The 25,831-nt window shown below is 39.4% G+C and overlaps 1 protein-coding gene across 9 annotated transcripts in view; it reads left to right on the top strand.

Moving 5' to 3' along the window:
• Positions 1 to 25,831, top strand: part of LOC149319486 (dystrophin-like) — a 1,434,671-nt gene that overhangs the window by 1,118,804 nt on the left and 290,036 nt on the right. For all 9 annotated transcript variants that reach the window (XM_089511816.1, XM_089511819.1, XM_089511811.1 and 6 more), the window contains one exon: positions 21,012 to 21,201. In XM_089511816.1, coding sequence (XP_089367942.1) covers positions 21,012 to 21,201 — 190 coding nt within the window. The remainder of the gene's footprint in view (positions 1 to 21,011; positions 21,202 to 25,831) is intronic.

Genomic DNA, 25,831 nt, shown 5'->3' with positions numbered 1-25,831 from the left:
ATTCCTTAGAGGAAGAAAAGTCTTTGATATTGTATTTATTTACTTGTGGGATTTATATCTTGCCTTATTCCCCAAAATAGGATTCAAAGCAGCTGTATAGAAAGATGGGCTTGCTTGACAACTAGGGTAGTCTTCTCCCACAACAGGATTCCATATTTTTCCACTTCCTTCCTGCTTTATCTCTTACAATTATATCAGGTCCAGATCTCAACTCAGTATGCAAACATTCATGGGCTCTGGATGTGACCTAATTATTGCCAGCCATTAGAAATTAATAATATTATGTAGTATTTATTTGCTTTTCACTTTTTAAAACTTATTTTGATTTTACGGTGAACTTAACTGAAAGACAATGCTGGGCTGCTGTTTGCCTTGTTAAGGGTTAAAGTGATTTTAAATTTTCAGTGGAAAACACTACAAAGAATAAAACAAATTTCCCTTAGCAATACTACAATAGTGCATGTAAAATTTTATAGCATATGGAATGATTAGCATTCAGAAACTGGTGGTGGACAGACTGAATATAAAACATTTGCTGCAGTGGAATGCATTCAAACATAATAATAGTAGTCCATGGAGTTTGGGGAAGAGGTATTGCACAGTATATTACTAAACTTTCAAGTGATACAGCTCAATTTTTAATCAAACAACTTGTACAATATTTTCAAACAACACCTCATAGTTTACAAATAAAGAGTTCCAATAAGAATTCTTAAAGATGATTCTAAAGTATAGAACCTTATTTTTTTTGAATGCCAGGAAACCCTGATGGGAAGACTCCTGGACTGAAGAGATTCTTCATAGTTCAGCAATTATGCGAAAATTCTATGCAAAAGTTACATGTGTTTTTTTGTTGCAGAAATACCACTTTCTATTCAGAAAAAAATCTGAACAGAAATATTATTTTCAACACAGAAAATTCTGATTTCTTTCACAGGAAATCGTGTTCTCTGTGCAAAACAACCACATGCAAATGTTGTACAGAATGTTCTAAATTGTTCTAAACGAATTACATCCTTTCAAGAGTTTGTTATCTTTATCCTTAGGATAAATAAAACCCAGGAGATTTTACATAGATTTTTAAAGGAAACTGTCACAAGTTCATTCTTACAAATGCACATATAATTGGTCAAAACCTGCATCCAGTTAGTCCTTTAGTATTTTTATAGATGATTCCATTGGGAAGAAAAATCCTAGGCTATATAGAAAAATAAAAATAAAAATATAAAATAAATTTGCTATGCAGAATATAACACCTTATGGAAAGCAGATTAATGTAAATTCATATTTGTTCTTGTCCTTTACATTAGACAATAAGACTTGGAACAATAATATTTGGAGGGAAATTCCTAACCAGTTAGTGAAGAATGAATTTCATCTTTCATGTTTTATCCTTAATTTTGATTGCTAAACTACTTGTTAAAATAAAACTGTTATTTTGCTTTTCCAATTTGCAAATATTTCTGAAACTTTGAGCCATACCACTTGATCTTTAATCTTCTTTCTATTCCTAATAGTGGATCTATTTGGCCTTTATTATTTCTTTTAAAGAGTTATTTGCCTTTCTGCTAGGCATAAGATTAAAATCCCATTCACTCTTAGTACTCCTTACCTGCTCATACCTGTTATGAGCTTTGTTGGAAATAAATAAACTTTCTCTCTACTGGGGACATTATCACATGTGGTTTGTAAACTGCAAATACCATGTTAAAATAGTCATTAAAACATGACTTCAGCTCTGACCCATTTCTTCTGTGTCCACCAAGTGTGCTTAGGACATGCCTTTTTACTGACAAGAGAAACTCATCAATAGCCGTCAATCACACAAGACTCTCAGTACTTTTCATGTGCAAAATATCACTGCTGTGGCATTGCAATATTGGCAGTCATGTGTTGCCATAGTCTCCTTCTCTCTCCTTGTACCCCTCTCCTTTTCTATTCCCAAGCAGCCTGATTTCTCTCATATATGCGTGTGTGTGTGTGTGTGTGTGTGTGTGTGTGTGTGTATTTCTTTCCTTTTATTTTTTTAAACTTACATCACAGTAATATAGTGGCAGAATTGTGCTAAAAAAAGTAAAAAATAAAATAAAATCTGAAAGAAATATTGAGTACAGCAAAGTCATGGAAGTAAGGTTAAGGGGGAATTAGGAAGGGAGTGTGAAGGCAGCAGTAGCTCCGGTTGCACGATTGTGAAGATGTGTGACAATGGCTGCTGCCAAACTCATAGGTTTGTGTTTTCATTAACTAGCATGATTGTGGTAAGATTGAGGCTCGTGTCATAATGTCCTGAGACTCTCCTGCCTATCTAAAGTTGTCAACATGACTATCCTCAGACATGATCCCCTCAAAAGTGCAATGCTCCTTGCATTTAACAAACTGATAGGCTTGGTCCCCTTAAGGAGGATAACAGCCCAGTCTATTTTCATTCAGTTCTACCAATATTTTTTTTTAAATGTCTCTTTTTAAAAATATCAAAATGTAAGGATGATAGTGCATAACTTCCCTGTACCTCTTTCTTTGATGGTTAGTGACCATGACCCTCCTCAGTGATTGGCTAATGCGATAGAAGGTGCTATCCAAAGAGAAAAGCATCACAGTCTAGTCAAGGTCAATGGAAGTCCTGGGCAAGATTCTAGCTTCAGATGAAGAACTGAGGCAGAGCATGGTCATTTTGCCAGTACTTCCTCCCATTGAGTTCAATGGGGCATAAATCCTTAATAAACGTTGACTGCTGATCAGGTATTCACCTGATCTATGACAGGTTTTATTCCAAAACAAAATTGAATAAAATACATCAATAATTTCACAATAATTTAACAGAAATACATGAATTGCCTCAGATATTGCTGTCAAATAACCACAATACAACAGGTTGGAAGTAAGGCCACAACTTTATTTGCAAACAATTGGTAGGGTGGGCACAAAGCATAAGGTCAGGATCTGTGAAATCAAACAACCCGATGTTGTCTGATTATCCAAACCTGGCACCCACCAGGTGCTTGGGATGACCTAGGGGCTAAGGAACACAACTTGACTTCAAACATTGTCTTGCATTCACAAATTCACTAAGCCCCTAGTCACCGGGAGGCGCTCCCGCATTCTGGCCCCCGCAATGGCCAAATGCCTGCCCTATTCGCCCCCGGGTACCTATTGACTCCCAAACCAGAGCTCCATAGCCCTGGTACAACAATGTGAAGATCCTGGCCTATGCTGCCGCCAAAGTTGTGACAAAAAAACACCCACAAAACAGCGGTGGGCGGGTGGGAGAAGCTCAAAGTCTTTCTCCCTTCCTCAGCTTGGCTCCGCTCTGCTCGAAGCCAAGCGCCAACTGAGGGCTGGGGCTGGCAACGTGGCCTTAGATAGGCCTAGGCCCCGCCCATATTGCATGCTGTGCGGAGCCCCTCCTCCAAGGCCACCTAACCAATGGGCAGCCCTGGAGGACCGGAAGCTCCACACCAACGAGCCCGGCTCCCAGAGCGTTGCGGAGCGATGGGACCGCCCCATCCGCTCCGCGCACCAATAGGGAGCCGGAGCAAGCCCCAGTGCACACTGGGGTTGTAGTTCCAGCTGCTTCTAGCGGCAAAACGGTCTGCCCGCCTAGTCGGGCGACCGTTTTAAGTCTTTGAATTTGGAGAACAAATGTTCTATATGTTGATATGTCAATTTTCAGCACTATTTAATGTAACTTAATTTAACTTAATGTAGTTCAACTGGAAAAACCACCTCTGAGTAGTCCTTGCTAAGGAAAACCCTATGAAATTTATGGGAGTACAATAAGTCCATAAGCTTGAAGGCATTTACACACACACACACACACACACACACACACACAGAACGAGAGAGAGAGAGAGAGAGAGAGAGAAAACATGACTGATAAGTATCAAATTACTAGTTATGATTTTTTTATAAATAATATAATTTTATGGCTTATAATGGCAGAAATTTTTATATGTGACATAGTTTAACTTAGAGAGCACTCCCATAACCATGCAATTACAAAAATGTTGTGAGTCTCAGTGAACCATTTTGGAAACGTAAAGCAAACACTGGTGATGTTCGAGGACTCAAAACTGAGGAGTATGTAAAAAATATAAACAATTATACATGTGTGTATATGTGTGTAAATGTGAGGTGTGTGATGAGATAGATGAGTAGGCTTCCAAAGCTCATTTACTTGAGATGTGTAAACAGGCAAGAAAAGATACTGAGGACAAGAGCCTATCAATCTGTATTAGTATACACAAGGATTTTGTAGCACTTTTGAGATTAACTAGGAAAAAGATGTAGCATAAGATTTCATAGGCCCGTTACAGACTGCCAAAATAAAGCTGCTTCGGGTCTCTTTGGAGGTATGCTGTTTAAATGATGCATGCATCCTAAGAATCTGGAAGCTGCACTAAAGCTGCACTCCAGTGCTTAGGAATGGAGTGTGGCTTTGGCACGACCTCCGGATTCTTAGGATGCATGCATCATTTAAACAGCATGCCTCCAAAGAGACCCGAAGCAGCTTTATTTTGGCAGTCTGTAACAGGCCATAGACTCAGCATAATTCAACAGGTGCACAGAGAGAAGCATCTATGGGGAAACATTTATACCAATGACTCAACAGGGAATGTATGTGTGAAGTTATAGAAATTGAAAAGATGTGGGTTTTATTTCAATGATGGTTGTAATTTAGATCCTATCTCCCACCTTTGTCCATTAACTATTCTTTATGACCATATCTTTAAGTTACCAGGATAAATTCCTGCATTTCTTACATAATCTTGTTCATATCTGTGGAACTATAAACAAAAACAAGACTTGAACTGCCAAGAAATCTTCATTGTTCTGAAAAACAATTGTGTAAATGTTTTGTCTCCATTTCTGGGGTAATCACAGCTGGGTATTTAAAAAAGAACAGTCTAGATGCACCATTTAACTAATTCTGAGACTGAGGAAGAAATTGTGTATTGTTAATTTGAAATTTTGACACAGTGTTTTGCTTCCAGAAGTTTAAAAGCATCAGTTTGGTCCCCCTTCCACCATTTTTCAGAAGACACACATGTCTTCGTCACCATTCCGTGGCCCGGTACATACAGGCCCTCTATGACACCCTCGTCACGTGCTAGGGTTGCCTCAGGGCAGAGCGCCCACACGCCCCACAACCCTAGCACATGATGAGGGTGTAATAATGGCGGCACCCTGTTTACATGGCTGACACCATTGTTACATAAGCGTCACGCGGCATCCCCACGGTGCTGTGCAGCACTTACGTAACAAGTGCACCAGTGGTACACTTGTTACGCCACACTTGTTACGCTTTTCACGGGTTCTTTTTCTGCCAGAGGAAAGCTGCGTGGTTTGGTGGCTGCGGTTTCCCTCTGGTGGAAAACAGGTGCTGACAGGCTGCCATTTTTCACGGTCTGTACCACACCCTAGATGTACAGAATCAAAGAGAGACAAAAGACTCCTAAGTTCTCAGTTCACCTGCAGTGTCATCTTTTTCATACCATAAGGCAGAATCAGCACCACTAAATAATAACACATCTAATCCAAATTACAGATATTATTTTTTTAAAAAAACAATCACATCCTCAAACAGTTTTAAAACCTATAATAAAAACATGTCACCTGAATCAGCAAAATCTAACAGCTAACTAGAATTGTTGTGTGCCTTCAACTCACTTCTGACTTATGGTGACTCTATCATGGGGTTTTCTTGACAAGATTTGTCTTCGTTTGAGTCTAAGAGTATATGACTTGCCCAAGGGCACACAGTGAGTTTCATGGCTGAGTGGAAAATCAAACCCTGGCCTCCAGAGTCATATTCCAACACACAAAAGAAAATTACCATTGCTACAAATAACATCAGTGTCATTCATAAATTAAACATTATGATACATAAACAATACACAGAAAAGTACACAGAACTGAACACTTTTTGACCTACATATGTGGTTCCCAAACTTGGTTTCTCAGATGGTCAACAACTCCCAGAATCTCTGCACCTTCTAGGAGTTGAAATCCAACACCATCTGGAGACTCACAACTGGGAAACAGGACTGACTAAAATGATCATTGCATATAATAAAATCATTCACCTTTATGAATGAATGAATGAATGAAAATTTATTTATATACCGCTATTCCTACATAGATCATAGCGGTTTACAACATAAAATGAAACAATAACAACAACATATATCCCCGACAGTGCAAACAAACTACCCATACCAATTAAAAAATTATACAAAAGAATCTAAAAAAACATTATATTACAGTCAATTAAAACCATATCATTAAAAGCCGTACAACAAAATAGCTGGATCGAATAATGTGCATCAAGGGAGGAGAGAAAAATATTAAGGCACATGGGGGAAAGCTTGACGGAAAAGATGGGTCTTCAAATTTCTCCTAAATAGATCTAAAGAGGTGACTGAGCGGAGCTCGTCGGGCAGAGAGTTCCAAATCTGCGGGGCCGAGATAGAAAATGCCCTCTGAGAAGATGAAGAATACCTTGACTTTGGAACTCTTAGCAAATGTTTCCCACCTGATCTGAGAGTGCGGGGCGGACTGTATGGGGAGAGCCGGTCCTCCAAGTACCCTGGGCCCAAGCCATTTAGGGCTTTATAGGTAATTACCAACACCTTGTATTGTGCCCGGAAGCGAATGGGCAGCCAATGTAGATCTTGCAATATAGGTGTTATATTTCTAGTCCTGGAACATCCAGTGACCAGCCTTGCTGCCATATTCTGAACCAATTGTAGCTTCCAGGTTTGGTACAAGGGTTGCCCCATGTAGAGCGCATTGCAGAAATCCAACAGAGAGGTTACCAGAGCATATACCACTGTTTCCAGGTCTCCCCGGTCCAGGTATAACCTATACAAATATACTTGGCGGACAATATAGGCTGTTTTAAACGATATCAAAATATGTACACCTTAGCTTCAGTTGAAAAAAATTTTAAAAAAAATATTTAAAATGAAGAGTATGCTCTCATGCACTCACAACATCTGTCTCTATGTTTAAATTAATGCAGATTGCAGTCTTACCATACTACACTAAATCTAGTTAACACATGTCTTTTAGAAAAGGTGATTCTCCTACAGATAGCAGTGCAAAGCCCACAAATCCATATCCACACTTGAACGTTAAGCTTACAAAATAGAAATCTTTTAAAGATATCACTCAAACAAAAAGGACAAATTTTATTTAATGGGACATCATGGTCAGACACATAGCTCCTCCCAGCACAATGCTTGCTGCTATGGGTTAGGGTAGGTGGCAGACTGTAGAACTCCATACTTTTCTCTGCATGAAAGGGGGGGGGGTGATTTCAGAGGAGAGGTGCCCAGCTGTAACCACCCAGCCCACTGGCTTAGTTCTGGGAGCTCACCTGTGTTAACATTTGCCCACCCATTTTCCATATCTCTCCAGCAACAAACTTTTTTGCTATAGTTGTGTCATTTGAGTCTGGATCTTGGATGGACAGGTGCACAGGGGTGGAGGCCATTCCCCCTCCTTGCTACCACTCTGCAGGCTATGCATATTTTTGTGCACTTGAATTGCTGCAACATCACTTTTGGCTGACATTGCAATTGACTTTTGGAATTAGAGGAAACAAACTGTTTCATTTGGGGATGGTTTGGTTTGGGCAGGTTGGGTCAGTTTTCAACTAAAAATCATCCCCATTTTTAAATTCTGATGGAGGAGGTCTCTTGACAATTTGAGAGGCTTCAGGGACCATATCTAGGGGTCCCAAGAGCCACAGCTCAGTTCTGTGAGTATTTGTTGGAAATCATCATCTCTCTGTTATTATTAATCAGCATTAGACAAATCACTCAGTTATATCCAAACAGCTTTTATAAGAAGGAAGGCTGGAAACTGTGCCCTGATCACTTGCATAATAGCAAGGAGTATTGATGCAAGGCCATCAAACTCAGCCTCTAGGGATAACTACTTGAATGAAAATCATACTAACAGTTTAATACTGTCCTTTGTGAGTCTTAATTAGCCATGTGTAATGCTATCAGTTCATTTCACTCATTAAATTTAGTTGTTTCTTCAGTAATTAAGAATAAGAAAATAGGTGCCATTAAAGCCTAATTATTTTCATAATCAGTTTACACTTAAGTGCCTTTGAAATTCAAGATATTGTCTTAAATGAATTTTACCCAAGTAATTAATATCCCATTTTTACACCACTGTTGACTATTATAAAATCTCATTAGTAATGTGTATTTGAATGCAGTGGAAAATACAAAGTTTCTTCCCAGATGATATTTTCCCTGAATCACTGCAATTTCTGAAACTTGGGTCTTAATGTGTAATTTTTGTGTAAGTATAAATGTGCTCTGTGTAGAACTGTCAGTAACAGACTCTTCAACCAAATACTTTCTAGGAACATTAGAAGTGGTATTATTATTCCATGAACCTCTGCCTCTCTTACTTCCACTATTCCTGTTACTGACTTTCATTTTATGCTGTCTGTTTTGGCTCCTCTTCTGGAAGTGAACTGAACTGAGTTAATGTCTCTGGCGCATTACAGACTGCCCCTTTGGGGCAGCCTGTAGGCGCTCCTTTCCCTGCCGGATCGGGGCCTCAGCTTCCAGACCGGCAGCCTCTGGGGCCCTGATCCACCGCTTTCCTGGCCGCGGGGAAGTAGCAAAAGGCCACTTCCCCGCGGCCTGGAAAGGGGTGTCCTTGTGGCTTCATGCCCCAAGGACACCCGACAGCGGCGGGGAGGAGAAGAAAGGAGCCACTCGGCCCCTTTCTCCCTTGTGTCACTGGCACAGCCGTCTAAAGGCTGCGCCAGCGACGCAAATCGTGGAAGGAGCTCCATTTCGGAGCTCCTTCTAGTGCCGCAGAAAGGAAGCTCTATGCGCCCTCGCGCAGCACAAAGACATCACGTCCGCCCCGCCCCATTTGGAGGCAGTGCATTCATGACGTCGTAATGGCCTCCCCTGTGTGGAACGGGCACCACCATTTTGTATGTCCTGGGGACATACTAGGGTTAAGTGCGTGCGTAAGGCACACACTTTCCCTAACCCTAGTACGTCCCCAGGACGTACTTTACACCCATCTGTAACAGGCCTCTATATCTTCCCTCAGGTCCATCTCCACAACTTGAAATGATATGTTCCAACTGGGAATGTAGGCTTATTTGCAGTGACAAATCCTGTAGGGCCTCAAGTAAAACATAACGTGAAGGCAGTTTGCCTAATGTACAGATCCAAAGAATCAAAGAAGTGATCAGGCTCAGTCCCAGAAAACCTGCAGCAATTCTCAGCCCAGGCTATTGGAACAGTGAACAAGGGAAGCTCACCGGAGAGGGCATTATACACTTCTGAATTGTTGCAGTGACTCCTGCTTTCCAGGAGTTTCTGAATATTTTAAATACCATTTGTGCCACTGCCTTATATAACCAGGAGAATTACACTAGTGGAAGCAGCTCTTAGCAATCAAGGGATACCAGTTATTGCTGCTGGCTCATTGAGACTGACAGGCAGCATCTCATGAAGGACTTGAACAGTATGTTAGTTATTATGAGGATGCATGGTGTGCAGTTCAGCAAAAGATCGGCATGGGGATTCTAGTTTACTTATGTGACTGGGAAATTAATATTAGAGAAACGCAGTGTGGAAGTGATTTGTGATAGGCTGAACCCATTAGTGGATTGGGCTGAAATTATGATTATGTGGAATTGCAGAAGTTCTCTCATTGCTTATTACAGTTTAGCATTACTTTCTATTCCCAATATGAGTAGGGAACAAGTCAAATCTGTAAGGAGATATTCAGGTATGAGTGTACAATAATGAATCCATGTGTCATGTTTAGGGCTCAAGGTTGCTTATTTATGATGCTAGCAATGGCATCATCATCATTACAATCTTTCTTTTTTATTTAAATTCTCTCATGTAAACTGAAACTGAATCTGTTCATTCATCTGAGGCATAATAGTTACTCAGTTTCTACTGACCTGAAATGCAACTAAACTACAACTTCAATTGCAACTGAACCCTAAAGTGGTACAGAACCAAAAACTGGGTTGTGTTCCTGAGGAGATTATCGCACTACACTCTTAAAGCATTGCTATCCCACTTTAACTGCTCTGACTGCCTCCTGTTGCATTTCAGGGTTTGTAGTTCAGTGAGGCCTAAGAGGTCTCTGGCTGAATATTCTAAATGCCCCTTCCTAACCTGCAAATCCTAGACTGCAACAGGAGGCAGACAGAACAGTTAAAGTGGAATAGCAACGCTTTAAGAGTGTAGTGCAATAATCTCCTTAGTAAGGTTTTAGGCCTGCTTTATCCTCAGCAAGATGAGGGGAAAAATACCCATTACCTCTTTCTTTTCTATAGCTTCTAGTTGTCTCAGTGAAGATTATAATACTAGGTCTTACTGTCAATCAATCGTCCCTGGATTGTTGGGGAAGTGCATGTGTATGAACGCCTGGCACACTTCCTCAGTCATGGATTCATCAGCTCCCTCTAGCATCATGGAATTGTTCAGGAAAAGTGAATTTTCTCTTAATGCAAAGTTTCCGTTAAGAGGAAATTCACTCTCCCTGAACTATTCAGTGATGTGAGAGGGAGCTGATGATTCCATGATGCTGAGGAAGCGCCCCAGGCATTCATACATGAGTGCTTCCCCAATGATCCAGGGACGAGTGACTGATGGTAAACCCTAGTATGATAATCTTCAGTGTTGATATAAGGAACAAGTGTCCATCCACACCAACTTCTTGCCATCTTTGCCTTATCTTAATTCCAGGTAGGAAGTTCATGAAAACGTGCATCTCAGAATGAAGAAAACTAGTTGTGTGGGTTCTGTTGTTAACTGCTTGCAGCCTCTTCAGCAGGGCCATGGTTTCCCTTATAAGCTTTCTCCTCCTGCTAACACTGTCACAGACCCTGTTTCATAACTGTATTTTTAGCAAGGCAAGGATGCCTGCAAGCCTCCATTTTGCTATTATCTAAATTACTTGGATAAAACATTTGTTTTGCCACACTTAGCTCTATGTTAATTGTTTTCTCTGTTATTATCATGAACCTCTTCCTTGTGATGCATAAAGACTTCAAATTAGGGGTGAAGCACCATGGGGATTAGGTGTCTTTGAGCATGCACTGCTTCGACAAAGATAACTTGCAGAAAATCTACCAGCCAGGGTTACTGTTAAAATTGCCCCTGGTAAAGTGGAGAGCAAGGGATTAATCACAAAACAAGCCAAGAAAACTCCACTTCTTTTGAGGAGATTGTGAACCAGTCATTGTAAGTGGAGCCAGGGGAGTGAAGAATAATCAGTTTGCCCAGCCACAGCAGAGCAAGATGTTTTAAATGGACTTTAAGTCACCAACTGTCTCTCTTAATTTGTAAATATTTAACTTTGGCTGAAAGAAAAATGAGATTGCCCCAACTTACCAGGGACAGCCTAGTTGCTGCCGGGGGGGGGGGGGGGAGACATCTCTGTTGGGTCTTAGTGGGCCTGCCCAGGCTCCCAGCATGCCTTGTTGGGGCTGTGCAGGCCCGCCATTGGCAAGTTTTGGCGGTTTGGGGGCAAGCCCCACCCCAGTGACGGGAGTGTGTCTTGGGGCAAAAGTGCCTGCTATTGGTTGCCCCAGGGCTTTGGGCACATCCAGTTGACTACAGGACCAAGAGGGACGGTGCTTCCTTCCTTCTCCTGGCCCTGCTTGGTTCATAGGCTTATAAAAGGCCACGTTGTGTCCTGCCTGGGCGCCCTTTTCGCTCGGCTCTCCCCGTCCCCCTGCCTTGGTTAGGGTGTGGTGTAGTTACAACTTTTTGCGGGGCAGTAGCATAGGTCCTGGATCTGGTGGACGTGGTTTCCAGGGCTGTGTAGCACTGGATCGGGAGTCCTTCAGGATGTGGGAGCGATGAGAGCAGGTGGTGTGGTCATTGCAGAGGCCACATCAATTCAACATCTCCCGATCACAAGGGGCTTAACAGCAAACATACAATCAACCGGTTGCATGTCTATAGAGGTCATTTTGTTGCCCCTTTGTCATCCCAAAGCTTGGCCGTGACCAAACAATATGATTCACCACCCAACCAGGGGTTGATTGATGAGAGATCCAGACCTTATGCTTTGGGCCAGCCCTACCCCTGTTCTGCTTGGTTATAATAAAGTTGTGGCCTTTCCTCAAAGCTTGTGTTTGGGTTTTATTGACGACTTCCCTCCACAGCATGTGGATATTCTTCCTGCAGAAGCTATAGTTCCAGTAAGTTTGCTGGTTCTATTGACTGAGAAATTACACATAAGGAAAGGGGAAGAAACAAATGCAATGTATCTGGAGGGTATTCTGTCTAGTAGGGGATACTAATTTTGTTACTGAAGAGAAAAGGAATTAATATTAAGAACAAAGACTTTTTTTACTGCGAGAAAGTTGCAGTTGTGGATGTTCCGAAATGAAGATTAGGGAAGAAAATGGGTGTCGAGTTCCTGTTGCAGAGCAGACGAATGAACTGAGATTTTTATTTTAAACTGCTACCATCTAGTGGATGCCAGAAGAATGGCAAGAAATTATTTCTATGGTGAAATCCTGCCACCCAGTGGACACATTAAGTTTAAATTTCTAAAGTGCTTTTTATCATATCAGTTAAGACCAGAGCAACTAAGGGAAAGAGAGCCACCGAAAGGAAACCATCTTTTGAAACAATTGAAAAAATAATGTCAGCAAAAATGACATGAGTAATCAAGGAAATGAAACTGATCAGGAAGGAGATAATGAAACAGGGTGTTTTGGGGGGTTTTTTGGTGGGTGTTTGGGGCTATGAAGCCATATTCTAGAAGAGCTTTTTTTCCCTGATGTTTCACCAGAAGCTATGGCTAGCATTTTTAGATAATGCTGTCATGGAAGAGATATCAGAAACTGATGAAACAGTTTGAGAAACAAGATTTAAAAACTGAAAAATAAGCCAAGAGCTAAAACAGAAGACAAGGCAAGACATCAGTAGAGACATCAAAGAGATTAGGGAATCTGTTGGACAACTGGCTCAGAAGGTAAAACAGAAGTTGAACAATAGGAGATTAAGATAACGAAGGGCCCGAACAGACAGGCCAAAATAAAGCTGCTTTGGGTCACTTTGGAGGTATACAGTTTAAATGACACACACATCTTAAGGGTCCAGAAGCTGCACCAAAGCTGTGCCCCAGTCCTTAGAACTGAAGCATGGCTTTGGCATGGCTTCCGGACTCTTAGGACGCATGCATCATTTAAACAGCATACTTCCAAAGTGACCCAAAGCAGCTTTATTTTGGCCTGTCTGTTCGGGCCCAAAGATAAAGAAAAACAACTGGATACCAAAGCTTTACTGGTACTGAGAGAGAAAGAACATTTCTTAAGATTCAGATTTATTGCAGAAGATCCACAAGAAAATATTAGAGAGAAACTGACCAATACCTTGGGATATTTTTTTAATACAAGCAAGTGTTAGAAAAATATTCCTTTAAATAATTTAAAAAATATTTTTATTGATAGCTGGCATCGTAGTCTATGGGACTACTATAGAATGCTGAGTCAGAGCACATGACATGATGCAAACTGCCGATTCAAAACCAACACAGTATATAAGTGAGCCAGAAGACAGGTCACATGTGGAAACATCAGGAACAAACTCTTCTAGTACATGGCTATATACACTGAAAAACCCACAAAAAAATACACATGTGGATTGTTGGATTGGTGTGGGTTAGTCTGGTTGGATCGCTTGTGGTTTGGATTCAGTGTGCTGGAGTATGGTGTGTGTAGTGTGGTGAAGTCTCTCCCCTTGGAGATCTTTAAACGGAGGCTGTATGGCCATCTGTCGGGTATGCTTTGATTGAGAGTCCCTGCATGGCAGGGGGTTGGACTGGATGGCCCTTGTGGTCTCTTCCAACATTATGATTCTATGATTCTATGAATAGAAGCTGTAAACTGATGTGCTACAGATGGAGAAGTTGATGGGAGTTGGTGAGGAGAGTTTGTAAATATTTGTACATATTGCAACTCAAGATAAATAACCTACAAGGACTTGGATAAAATCCACAGAGTCTATGAGTTATTTTTCAGTGTGGAAAGTGGTCAGTGCATTGCTAGTACTGATAACTGGATTATTTTTAATTTTTTTTTTTTTGCTTCCATACTCGGTTATTGTTGAGCTGCAACTCAGCGCATCATCCTCAGATTGTACTGAAAGTTGGCTCCTGGAAATGGCAGTGAGTTCATTAGAGAGCCAAGAATAAGGAGGAGATAGATTTTGATATAGACAGAATTTATAAATCAACTCTAGATTTGCAGGGGTGCATAATTTGCCATGAGATGTGATGATTTGCTTCATTAAGAAATCAGTGAAAGATTTCATTCTTCAGAAATACTTTGTGAGTAAATTGAAAGTTGATGGAAGAGGGATAATAGTTTTGCAAAAGATAACCATGAGAATTTTGCAGAGGAGAAAGGACTCCAACTTCCTTGCAGACAACCTGAAATGGAAAAGGATCCCATTTAGATGGAGAAATCTAGAAGAACTGGGCTTTAAATTCAAAGCTTTCAACCGATTTTGCTTCAGAAACCAAGGGATTTTTAAATATATATATATAGAAGAGAATTTGAGGAATTTCAAGAAGATAGGAAGAAAGCTACACTGGAGGAGCAAGGAGAAACACAACTGCAAAAGGAGCAAACTTCATTGAATGGAGAAGATCAAGACCCAGAATTAAGATCAAGATCTCACTCAGTGAGTGAAGAAGATGCATCACCAAAAGCTACACATGGGGATCTATATGATTAATTAATCTAATCATGGATTACAAATGTTTTACCTGGAACATTAATAGAGCTAATGCTCCACAGAAGAGAAAGAAGATATTTCATTATTTGAAAAACTGAATCAGGCTATAATTTGTCTTCAATATATTTTTTAAAAATATTTTTACTTGATATGTAAAAATGTTGGGAGAAGATTTACCTTCATTGCTCAGAAGAATTAAAATGGGGTGGCTTTGTATATAAATCCTCTTCAGGACCCAGAATAAGTATTGGCTGATAATAATGGTAGTTTTGTGGTGGTCCAGATTGTACTGCTGGAGAGAATGATGCTGGTGGTGAGGATATATACTCCGAGTGACATTTTATGTGGAGCTCACTGAGAAACTGTTGGATTTGTCTAATAATAATTGATGTCTTATGAGTAATTAAAAAGGCTTTGCATCTCAGTTGCACAGTATAACTGAGTAGGATCAGGCACTTATTTCATATGTAAAAAAATTCACATGTTAATGAAGGATTATCACAAAAATATAAAATCTGCATTACCTTATTTAAGTGATCAGTGATTCAGTCTAACAATATGAGATTCAATATATACAGACATACAGAAAACCAATTTGACAATATGTAAGAAAAATATTCTTACACTACATTAAATAATATTGAAATAAGGATGTAGGCTGTATAAGATTTTCACAATGCTTATATGATTTTGAAAAAGAAAAAAAACCAAATATTTGAATACAAATTCATTATAGTGTGTATGACATAAACAATGCAATAATGTGAACCCAAAAGGATAGCAATATATCAAAAATAGATTTATATTCAGCACATATACATAACTCCTATTTGCTCTGATACATTTTGAACATTATTGTGAACTGAAAATATTATTTACAAGAATAAACAAAATGTATCAATTTTAAAGTCAGAGAATAGAAAGAAAATGCTGCCTTATTAATTTAAATAAACAAAGCCTGAATATTCATTACTAACTTAAGAGGGCTCCTAATGAATAATTAGGGTGTTTAAAAATGATACTCAACCTGAAGTTAAAAACTATTCATAATTAATATATGAACTAAATAAAACAAACAAGAATTAAGTTGGAATTTAACTATTTCTGTTTATTTGAATAGGTCTTCTTTAAGTATTATTATCTGGGAATAAATCAGAATAATTCAAGTCTCCCTATTCCATAACAAACACTGTTATAAACAGGAAAGTCTAGACTAAAAATTGAGCCAGATGTAACAATATGATATGAGACCCACCATGATGTAGTTGTTTGAGTGCTGGACCAAGCCTCAGGTTCAAATTCCTGCTTAGCTATGGAAACCCAATGATAGATTCACCTTAGGTGCACCATAAGTTGGAAATGACTTGAAGGCACGCAACACACACAGGAATGAATAACTTACTTTCCAAAAGCATCTCATATGCAAAGGCTCTGCCCACCTACTTAGACATAAGCAGAATAAGCTTCTGTATCTGCCTGTACATATCTGTTGAGAGGTAAGGAGGAAAAGCTCCAAAATCCTATTCAGAAGTTGAGTATTCAATAGGAAAAAAAAATATTCATATTCAGTTCTGTTGCTTTGGTTTCATGGTTGCCTTGTGAGTGCTGGAAAACCATTCAGCTATTCATGTTACACTGAATGGTACTTTGACCAATTTAGAGAGCTGTGGCATTTAAAACTCAGTTCAGTTAAAAAACAGAATATTCATCTGGGAGCTGTTAATATGTATTTCTGAAGGGAAAGCTCAGTTCCAAACACATCATCCTTAATGGGATGAGGACAAGCAAGCATGTTTTTATCAATTTTCATACAGTAACTCTACTCCCTCTATGTTCAGCAAAATCTCAGCCCATAATGAATTAACTGCCCATTTCTTGAGCTTGGTGCTTCAGCTCACCTAGAGTTTTTTATGGCCTCATGTGTTCTGCTGATGAGAAAGCCATAGCGAGTTTTGTATGATTATTGACCTTCACGCATTAATGTACAGAAAACATGCGAAGGTAGCTGTGTTGGCCATTTAACCGATGCAAACAAAAATCCATCAGTGATATCTTTATTGGACAACTGAAATGCACAATATATTTGTTGCAAGTTTTTGAAGCTCCACGGGCTTCTTCATCAGGCAAGATGTCACAAACCAAACAGGAGAAAAACAAAACAACTGGAGATGTTAGTCAGATGCCTGCATGTTTTTTCAGTCCTTAGTAAAGATGATATACTGGGGAGGATATATTTTGTGCAGGCAGGCTCCTCCTCCTTGTGGCCATGCAGCAATAGGGAGATTTTCAAAGTCCAAGAAATTTAAAGTCCATTTGCATCTCACCTTTACTAAAGACTGAAACAACATGCAGGCATCTGTCTAACATCACCTCTGGCTAACATCTCCAATTATGCTTTTCCCCCCTCCTGTTTGGTTTGTAACATCTTACCTGGTGAAGATGCCCATGGAGGTTTGAAAGCTTGCAACAAACAAGTATATTGTGCATTTTGATTGGTCAATAAAGGTATCACTGATGAGTATTAATGTACAGTGTGTCAAGATGTTTTCTTTACAAGTCTACCTTTTCTTTTAATGTGGTGCTTGTCTCATTACAGAAACATATATTACAGATGTAATTTAATTCAAATCTAGTGCAATTATTTTCACATCTCAGGGCTTGGGCAAATGCCAAAAAAAAAAAGGGGGGGGGGTTTCACTCACAAAAGTTCATTAATTAAAATCTGGGGCAACTTCATTTCTTGGGGTCAAGATTAAGTGCCTTTCTGTGTCACTGATACCAACATGAAGGATGTTTAGCAGTTGTTTTATTTTTATCATGACATATATCAAAAGATCTCAGGGCAGCATACAAATAAATGGAATACTAAACAGTTAAAACAATTTGGAACATTAAAAATATTTTAAATAGATTAAACTATATATTAAATACATTAACAGGTTAAAACAAGTTCAAAATATTTAAATACTTTAGAAACTCTGTGAGTAGAATTTGAAGTAAATTGGTGTAGTCCAAAGGCTTTAATAAATACCCCTGTTTTCTTACACTATGTTGAGAGGCTAATTATTTCTTCAGTAATAGTTGAAGTTTTGATTAACTACACTGTCTGATGCATCACCTCCACCCTTGTGGAGGTGACGTAGACTCCACTCACAGGGGCATGTCTGGATTTCTGCTTCTTACAGGGGCTGTCATCTTAGCATATCATGCACATCTCCATTCTCTCCATGTGGATTTTATTAGGCCTCATTGGTGCATTAGAGACAGGCAAAAAGTACGTACTAGGTACGTACTAGGGTTAGGAAAGGGCGTCCTTTCCAGACGCCCTAACCCTAGTACATACCTAGTACGTACAAAATGGCGGCTCCAAATGGAGCGGCGTGGAAGTGACGTCCTGGTGCTGCGTGAGGGTGCCTGGGGCATCCTTTCCACAGCGCCGGAAGGAGCTCTGAAACAGAGCTTCTTCCAGGTTTGTATTGCTGGTGCAGCCTTTGCATGGCTGTGCCAGTGACACAAATGAGAAAGGGGCCGAGCGGGCTATCCACTTTGAGCCTTTCTTTGGGATAACTATTTGTTTCCACTGAAATAAGCCACTACCAAGAAGACCCCTGTTGCCACATCTGACATGGAAATAAGACACCCATATGGCCGGCACCCCATTTCTGCATCAAATGTAGCAATGAGGGTCTTCAACAGTGGAGGGATGGAGGGGAGGCACAGGCCCATCTGGTCTGGCAGGGGTTGCCATGGAGTTTCAGAGATCAAAGTGATGGAGTTTCAGAGAAACTCCATGGCAATTGATGGGTCATTTTGACCCACATAAGACTCCTTTGCTCTGGGATCAGACTGGGATGATGGGATCAGTGTCCAGTCTGCCCAGTCCTGGCCTGGAGTTATTCCCTTGTGTTATCTGAACAGGGTGAGACAAGGTGGGGGCACATGCTTTTTGGCCCCTGCAGACAGCCCCCAAAAAGAGGCCATAATTTACAATAAACTGTTGAGGTCTCTGGTTTTTTGTGGGTTTTTCGGGCTATGTGGCCAGGTTCTAGAAAATTTTCTTCCTGATGTTTTGCCAGCATCTGTGGCTGGCATCTTCAGAGAATGCATAGCCACATAGCCCGAAAAACCCACAAAAAACCATGGATGCTGGCCATGAAAGCTTTCAACTTCACATATTGAGTTCTCCTTCTCCCCCACCCCACATTTTCCATTTGTAATCACCCAGTGTAGAATATTTGGGTGTTTTTAGTACTAAAGAGTAAGTGACCATAAAATTGGATCAATTTTTCTGTGCCTTTTCTGAAATAGTTTCACCCAGCCAACTAATCTGGAAGAAATTCAATATATTTTCTAAGTTTCTCCCTAAATATAACCTAAGTTTCAACTTTTCATTTGTGGTGCACTATCTCAGGAGAGATCATATGCACCATTCCCTGTGACTCTGGCCTGTTACAGACTGCCAAAATAAAGCTGCTTCGGGTCTCTTTGGAGGTATGCTGTTTAAATGATGCATGGGTCCTACGAGTCCGGAGGTCGCGCCAAAGCCACACTCCATTCCTAAGCACTGGAGTGCAGTTTTGGTGCAGCTTCCGGATTCTTAGGATGCATGCATCATTTAAACAGCATACCTCCAAAGAGTCCCAAAGCAGCTTTATTTTGGCAGTCTGTAACAGGCCTTTGTCAAGATGTGTCTCTTTTTACTCTCATTTCTGTCTGTCTGAAACCTTGATTGTAGACCTATATGCACAATGAATTCTGCACAGGTTCTTTACTAGGGATTTCAACTTGCCCACTGTCACCAGAATCTGTGCCATTGTTTATGAAGGCACAGCTACTCACTCCATGTCCCCTGTGTCCTTTACCATGATAAAAATTCTCATAGTCACAGTGATTAATGCCTCATCTACATCCTCTTCAGCATCAAAGGAGCTTATCAGTTCCCTCCATTCCACTGAAAGGGGACACAGGTAATGAATCTGATTCCTCATCAGAGGAACAATCCACTTCCTCTTGTGATGTATCACCATAATCTATTTTCTCCATTAGATAATATGAGATCCTAGGCTGAGCACTTGTTTCAGGTGGCACCAATATACTAACCTGTTGGTGTGTTTTGTTGTTGTGTGCCTTCAAGTCATTTCTATCTTATAGAAACCCTAAAGTATCACAGGGTTTTCTTACCAAGATTTATTCAGAGAGAGTGTGTCTTTGCCTCTCTCTGAGGTTGAAAAAGTCACCTGATGGGTTTCCGTAGCTGGGTGGGGATTTGAAACCTAGTCTTCAGAATTGTAGTCAAAGGCTCAAACCATTGTATCATGCTGTCAAAGAACACATCTGTCATCATTACTCAGTGATGATAATTGCCAGTGCAATTATCTCACAATACAAATTTCATGATCGACCAGGGAGAAGTCATATCAGTGAGTTACTGTTCCTTGTGGTGATCAAAGCCTTCCAGCATTTTTCAGTGATACTCACCAACAAACACCAACTGCACTGACTCGCCACAACTCCACAAGTGAGTAAAAGGGATGGAGTTCCTGTGACGTGACAGAAGCTCAGCTTTAGAAGGTTCTGAATGGTCAGTGCAGGAAAAAGACGCATATGTGTGTTCACAGGTGAAACTTGAAAAGCCACTGTTACATGTGAGCAACCTGTTCTTTCATTGTCTTGTCACTGAAAATGCTACCAAGCATTTTTTCTACAGGCCTTTCCCTCCCTTTTTATAAAGAGTAGAAATGATGCTAGCCAGTTAAGACATTAAAGCAGATTTCAAAACCATTTGTAATTATTTCACTAACTTCACTGTTATTTTACTGTGTTATATTCCCCTTCTGGGAGTGTATAGTCCTTTGACACTGCCATAACTGCCATAGCTGCATCCTACAAAATATCAGAATTTGTAATTTGGTGATATTTTTGAAATTATCTGCTTGAGCGTTGTTGTGTAGGGCCCCAGATTTTTCTATACTACAGAATTAAACTGATTGATATTTCCTTGGAAACTGTAGTTTACATGAATGAACTAGAGATTTCCTAATCCATCACCAAATTACAAATCCTAAAATGCCATAGGATATAGTCCCTCAGAGGCTATGACTATGTCATGTGTACTGTAGGTAGACTCTGGATTTACTCAAAACTGCTCACATGCATTATTTCTACCTCCCTCTCTTTTCATAAAAGTAAACTATCTTTGTGATTCCAATCACTATGCTGCATTTGACTTTTTTTGTGCTTTCACAGAGTTGGTGAGCGAGAGGCTGCATTAGAAGCAGCCCTACGGCTGCTGCAACAATTCTACTTGGATCTGGAAAAGTTCCTTGCCTGGCTTACAGAAGCAGAGACAACTGCCAATGTCCTGCAAGATGCCACACATAAAGAAAGAATACTAGAGGATGCCCAAGGGGTTCGGGAGCTGATGAAGCAGTGGCAGGTAAGCCTAGTGATTTAAATTTGAGAACTGTTCATACTAGAAGGAATGAGACCATTCCATTTATATACCCATCTTTATATATTCACTCTTCAATATGTTCAAAGGAGGTGTATTCATTGTTAACACTGAATAAGATTTCATTTGTGTGTGCATGTGTTAGACATGTTGTTTAGAGATACATTTTTAAAGGTAAAAGGTAGAGACATGATATGCACATTTAATTTTAATCACACTTACGGGGGTGGGACAAATAAAATGTTCAGAATTTAAGAGCTCTTTCTGGTAAAGAAATAAACCAAATAATATTTGCTGATAGATACTTAGATGTTACAGATCTTTCATGTGTGTGAGCATCTGCTATGTTTCTTGTATATACTGCAGCAATATAAGCTGTCTATGTTTTTTGGGTTTACCTAATGTGAATTAGTTCCTTTTTCTACATTGCTGGAGAAAATTAGGACTTCCTTCTAGTGCATGCTAATGAGATAAACAATGTCTGAACTTGCCTTACTTAGTGATAATTAGGTCACACATTTGTTTCCCTACTAGAAGCAAGCAAATACCAAAGGCAGCTTCAGAATATCTTATTATATACACACACTAGTTTATCATTAAAACATACAGTTGCCAGGTTTTAAGTGGCACTGTGAGCAAGGTTATATTTCAGTGTTACTGTTACACTTTGTAATCTCCATGGATGTGATCATAATGTTGGTGGGGAGTGATATATGTCTGATTTGCTACAGCATAATGTGCATATATAGCAGAGTGCTATACTATAAAATATTTTTATGATGTTATTAGGTGCTTGTTGGTAACACATATATTAACTCCTAAACCTATGAATTTCAAAGAGTAAAGATCATGGATGTTAATTTGTTTTGGAAATAATTTCTTCTTCTTTTACAATTTATTGATTGCTAGCTGTGTTATAGTTTAATTAATAAATAACATCACAAGGAATTTCCCTTCCCATACACATATTCTACACTAGAGCAATGCAAATTTTCATTTATTTCTGATGTTCTTAGTGAACACAATTGCACAGCTGTTGGGATTATAGATCCACAGTGATGTTTGAATGAGAGATTATTATTTATGAGCCAAAAAGAAGGCTGAAGGGATGTATGCAGCATTAAAAAAACACTAAAGAAATGCTTCTGTAGTGTACTCAAAGTGCTACTGAAAGTATATTTCTTGGAAATCAAGACAGATGCATTAAAATGTGTGCTGTGGTTTTATCATTCAGAAATAAGGAGAAATGTTTTAAGAGAAAAATATATGGACAGAGGTATAGGAGAGTAATATATGGGGTTATGCTTTGATTTATTATTTTGCTGAATTGAAGATGCAACAAATAAAATCTACTCTCTATATGACAGAGGTGATATGCTTAACTCTTTCTGCATTTTTTATTTCACATATGGATGTTATAATGGAGCTGCTGGTAAAATTCCTTCTCTGTAGCCTTCTCTGTCAGAGAGCACTGGTGCCATAAACAGCTCCCAGGATTCCATATGATGGAGCCACAACAGTTAATGTAGTATCAAACTACATTATTTCTGCAGTGCAGATTCAGCCCTAGTTTTGATATGCTACTCTAGCTACAAATTCCAAACCAGCTCAAGAGCATCCCCATCATAGCTCACTGATCATAGATAATTTTGACTAGACCACTCCTACTAAAGGATTGTCTTAAATCCCATACCAGCCAAAATTGGTAAAGATTTTAGCCACTGAGCCCACAAGATCAAGATGAGGCTGTTGAAAGATTTCATTAGGGATTTGGTGTGAGATGTCAAGAGTCTGTCATATTCAACCCACAAATGACTATGCAGAATCTTAATTGGTGAACTACATGAGAGAGAACCAACTCACAAAGACTGAGGCTTTAAGGGTAGGTGGTTGCGAGGTCTATCAGCTGGGTAAATTGCCTGTTCTGGAAGAACTTGCATTAGTTCTACAAGGACACGTCCAGAGGTAGCCGTATTGGCCAGTTAACAAATCCAATAAAAAATCCATAAAACAGTGATACCTTTATTGGCCAACCAAAATGTACAATATACATATTGCAAGCTTTCAAAGTTCCACTGGCTTCTTCATCAGGCAAGGTGTTGCAAACCAAACAGGAGAAAAAAAATTGAAGATGTTAATCATAGGCCTGCATTTTTCTGTTTTTCTTCTTAGTTAAAATGGTATTGAGGGGCATATCTTGCAGACTGGCACCTTCTCCTTCTGACCATGCGGCAACAGGAAAATCCAGTCCAGGAAATTTAACATCCATTTGCATCACAACAAAGACACTTCCTTTGCAATCCAGTGTCTTCATCCTTATGAGGCAGAGGACACTGGATTTCTCAAGAAGCTTCCATGCTTTTGCATCAGGAAAATTTTATGTAATGTTGAGGTAAAACATGTCAATCCAGTCCAAATTTAAGTAGAAAAAAAGTTTTACCTTGCTTCGTGGTCAAAACCTCAAATAGGAAGGTCCCAGTCCAATAGCTCACTCTTTAAGATCCCCCTGTTGTTGTTATAATTCAAAATGCAAGCCTATGACCTCCTGTTTGGTTTGTAATACCTTGCCTAATGAAGAAGTGAAGCTTTGAAAGCTTGCCACATGTATATTGTGCATTTTGGTTGGCCAATAAAGGTATCACTGTATGGTGTATTTTTTATTAGATTCTACATGGACAGTTATGTACTCTTTCCATGCTCTGGTGACAAAGATGAATCCGTAAATATATTTACATCCTATATATCAGAGGTGGGGATTGTATAGCCTTTCAATGTTGTTGAAGAACAACTGTTAAAAATGTATACAATTGGCTAGACAGGCTAAAAGAGCTGAGAGTTAATCCAGCAACATCTGGTGGTCTACACAGTTCTCATCACTACTGTAGGTGTTTATTTCCTTATTGAAATGAAACATTGCTGCCTTGTTTATCCCAGATTTGGAAGTCATGGATTGTAGGGAATCCTTACTTTTGTCAAGTAATGAGGGCATAACCCTGACACTTTTACAAAGTAACACAGCAATTTGTAATGCCTTTATTTATTTGTTTTTAATGTAAATGTTAACATTTACTCATTGCTTCTAAAATGCTTTTGGGGATATTGCCCCCACTAAAGTATTGCTAACATGTTGCTCTTGAAATAAGAAGGAAAGCATTACATTTTCAAAAGAAAGAATGAATGCTAATACATTATTATTATTTTTTAAAAAGATCGTAAGCTGTGATATATCCCTAATATTTCAAATGTTATTTTACTGCATGTGGTGCAGAGACTGGAAGAAAGTAGGGGACATAATATAATTGTACATTTTGTTTGACTGCTGATGTAATTATATTGTATTAGCATTATAAATGCCATGTTTATGAGGATGTGTATGGATGAATCATTTGTCTGTGCTGACAATAACATAAAAGCTGAAGTGATTCACATCTTTACAATGCTTTCTGGAGGGTTTTTCCCCCTTCACAAAATGCCTAATAGTTACTCAAAGGAGTTGTGTAATTATGTGTTACATTTTATTGTCTAATTTAAATACATCATGGCTCCCCTTGAGACCTGAATTGATACATTCCCATATTAAAGGAATGAAAGTAATGAACTTTAGTTTCTCCTTTAATACTTGTGGTGATGTGAAATCTCTGCAGTGTTAATTACCCTTGTGGGCTCATAGCAATAATGACATGTGACACAGCCTTCCAGGTCTGTAATATTAGATGTAATTCTGAAATTGGCATGGATTTATCCTGTTATTTTAGCACTGTAATCATTATACATTAAACCTGTAGATCAGTTTAATTAGTTGTTGATATCTAAAGCTTAATGAAGCAACCAAGCATATGACAGCTATCATTATTTGAAATGTTAACTTGAAAATATGTTATACTCTGAAGCAACACTCTTAATCATGAGTAAAAATGCATGGGTTTTTATATATATCCTGAATGGGATGAGATTATTTTCACTGACTACATTGAGTCTGTAGTGAAAAATCCTAAGATTAATATATGGCAGTATTTATTTTACCAAGGCTATTTATGAGAGCCAGCATGGTGTAGTGGTCTGAATGTTGAACTATGACTCTGGAGACCAGGTTTCAAATCCCTACTTGGACATAGAAACCCATTGGGTGACCTTTGCACAAGTAAGACTCTCTCAGCCTCAGAGGAAAGCAAAGATAAACCCCCTATGAAAAAATCTTGCCAAGAAAACCCCTTGAAAGGGTTCTTTCTTGCCAAGAAAACCCTTTGTCATAGTTGCTAAACTGTGTTAAAAGAGAATTAAAAATTAAAAAGGCATGCTGGGTAAAACAGTAGGGCAGGGCGGCAGGGTTAAGGTACAATCTGGGAAAAGGAGTATGGGACTGTCGATGACAGCAACCTCCAGTCCTGCAACTGAAATGTGTAATAAGCATTGCTCTGAAACCGATATGTGTCTGTTTCTTTTAATATGACTGCAGCAAGAATAAGACTGCTGTGCTTATCTCTTTAGTAAAGATCTTTAGTAAAGGAGCCCAGGTGGTGCAGTGGTTAAATGCCTGTACTGCAGCCACTCACTCAAAACCATAAGGTTGTGAGTTCAATACCAGCGAACTCAAGCTTGACTCAGGCTTGCATCC

This window comes from Sceloporus occidentalis, unplaced genomic scaffold, assembly GCF_023333645.1.
Source record: "Sceloporus occidentalis isolate IW3139 unplaced genomic scaffold, rSceOcc1.0.p SCAF_2, whole genome shotgun sequence".
In the NCBI taxonomy this organism is placed as follows: Eukaryota; Metazoa; Chordata; class Lepidosauria; order Squamata; family Phrynosomatidae; genus Sceloporus; species Sceloporus occidentalis.
Note: the sequence above shows the minus strand (reverse complement) of the source record. Positions and strands in the feature narration are given on the sequence as shown.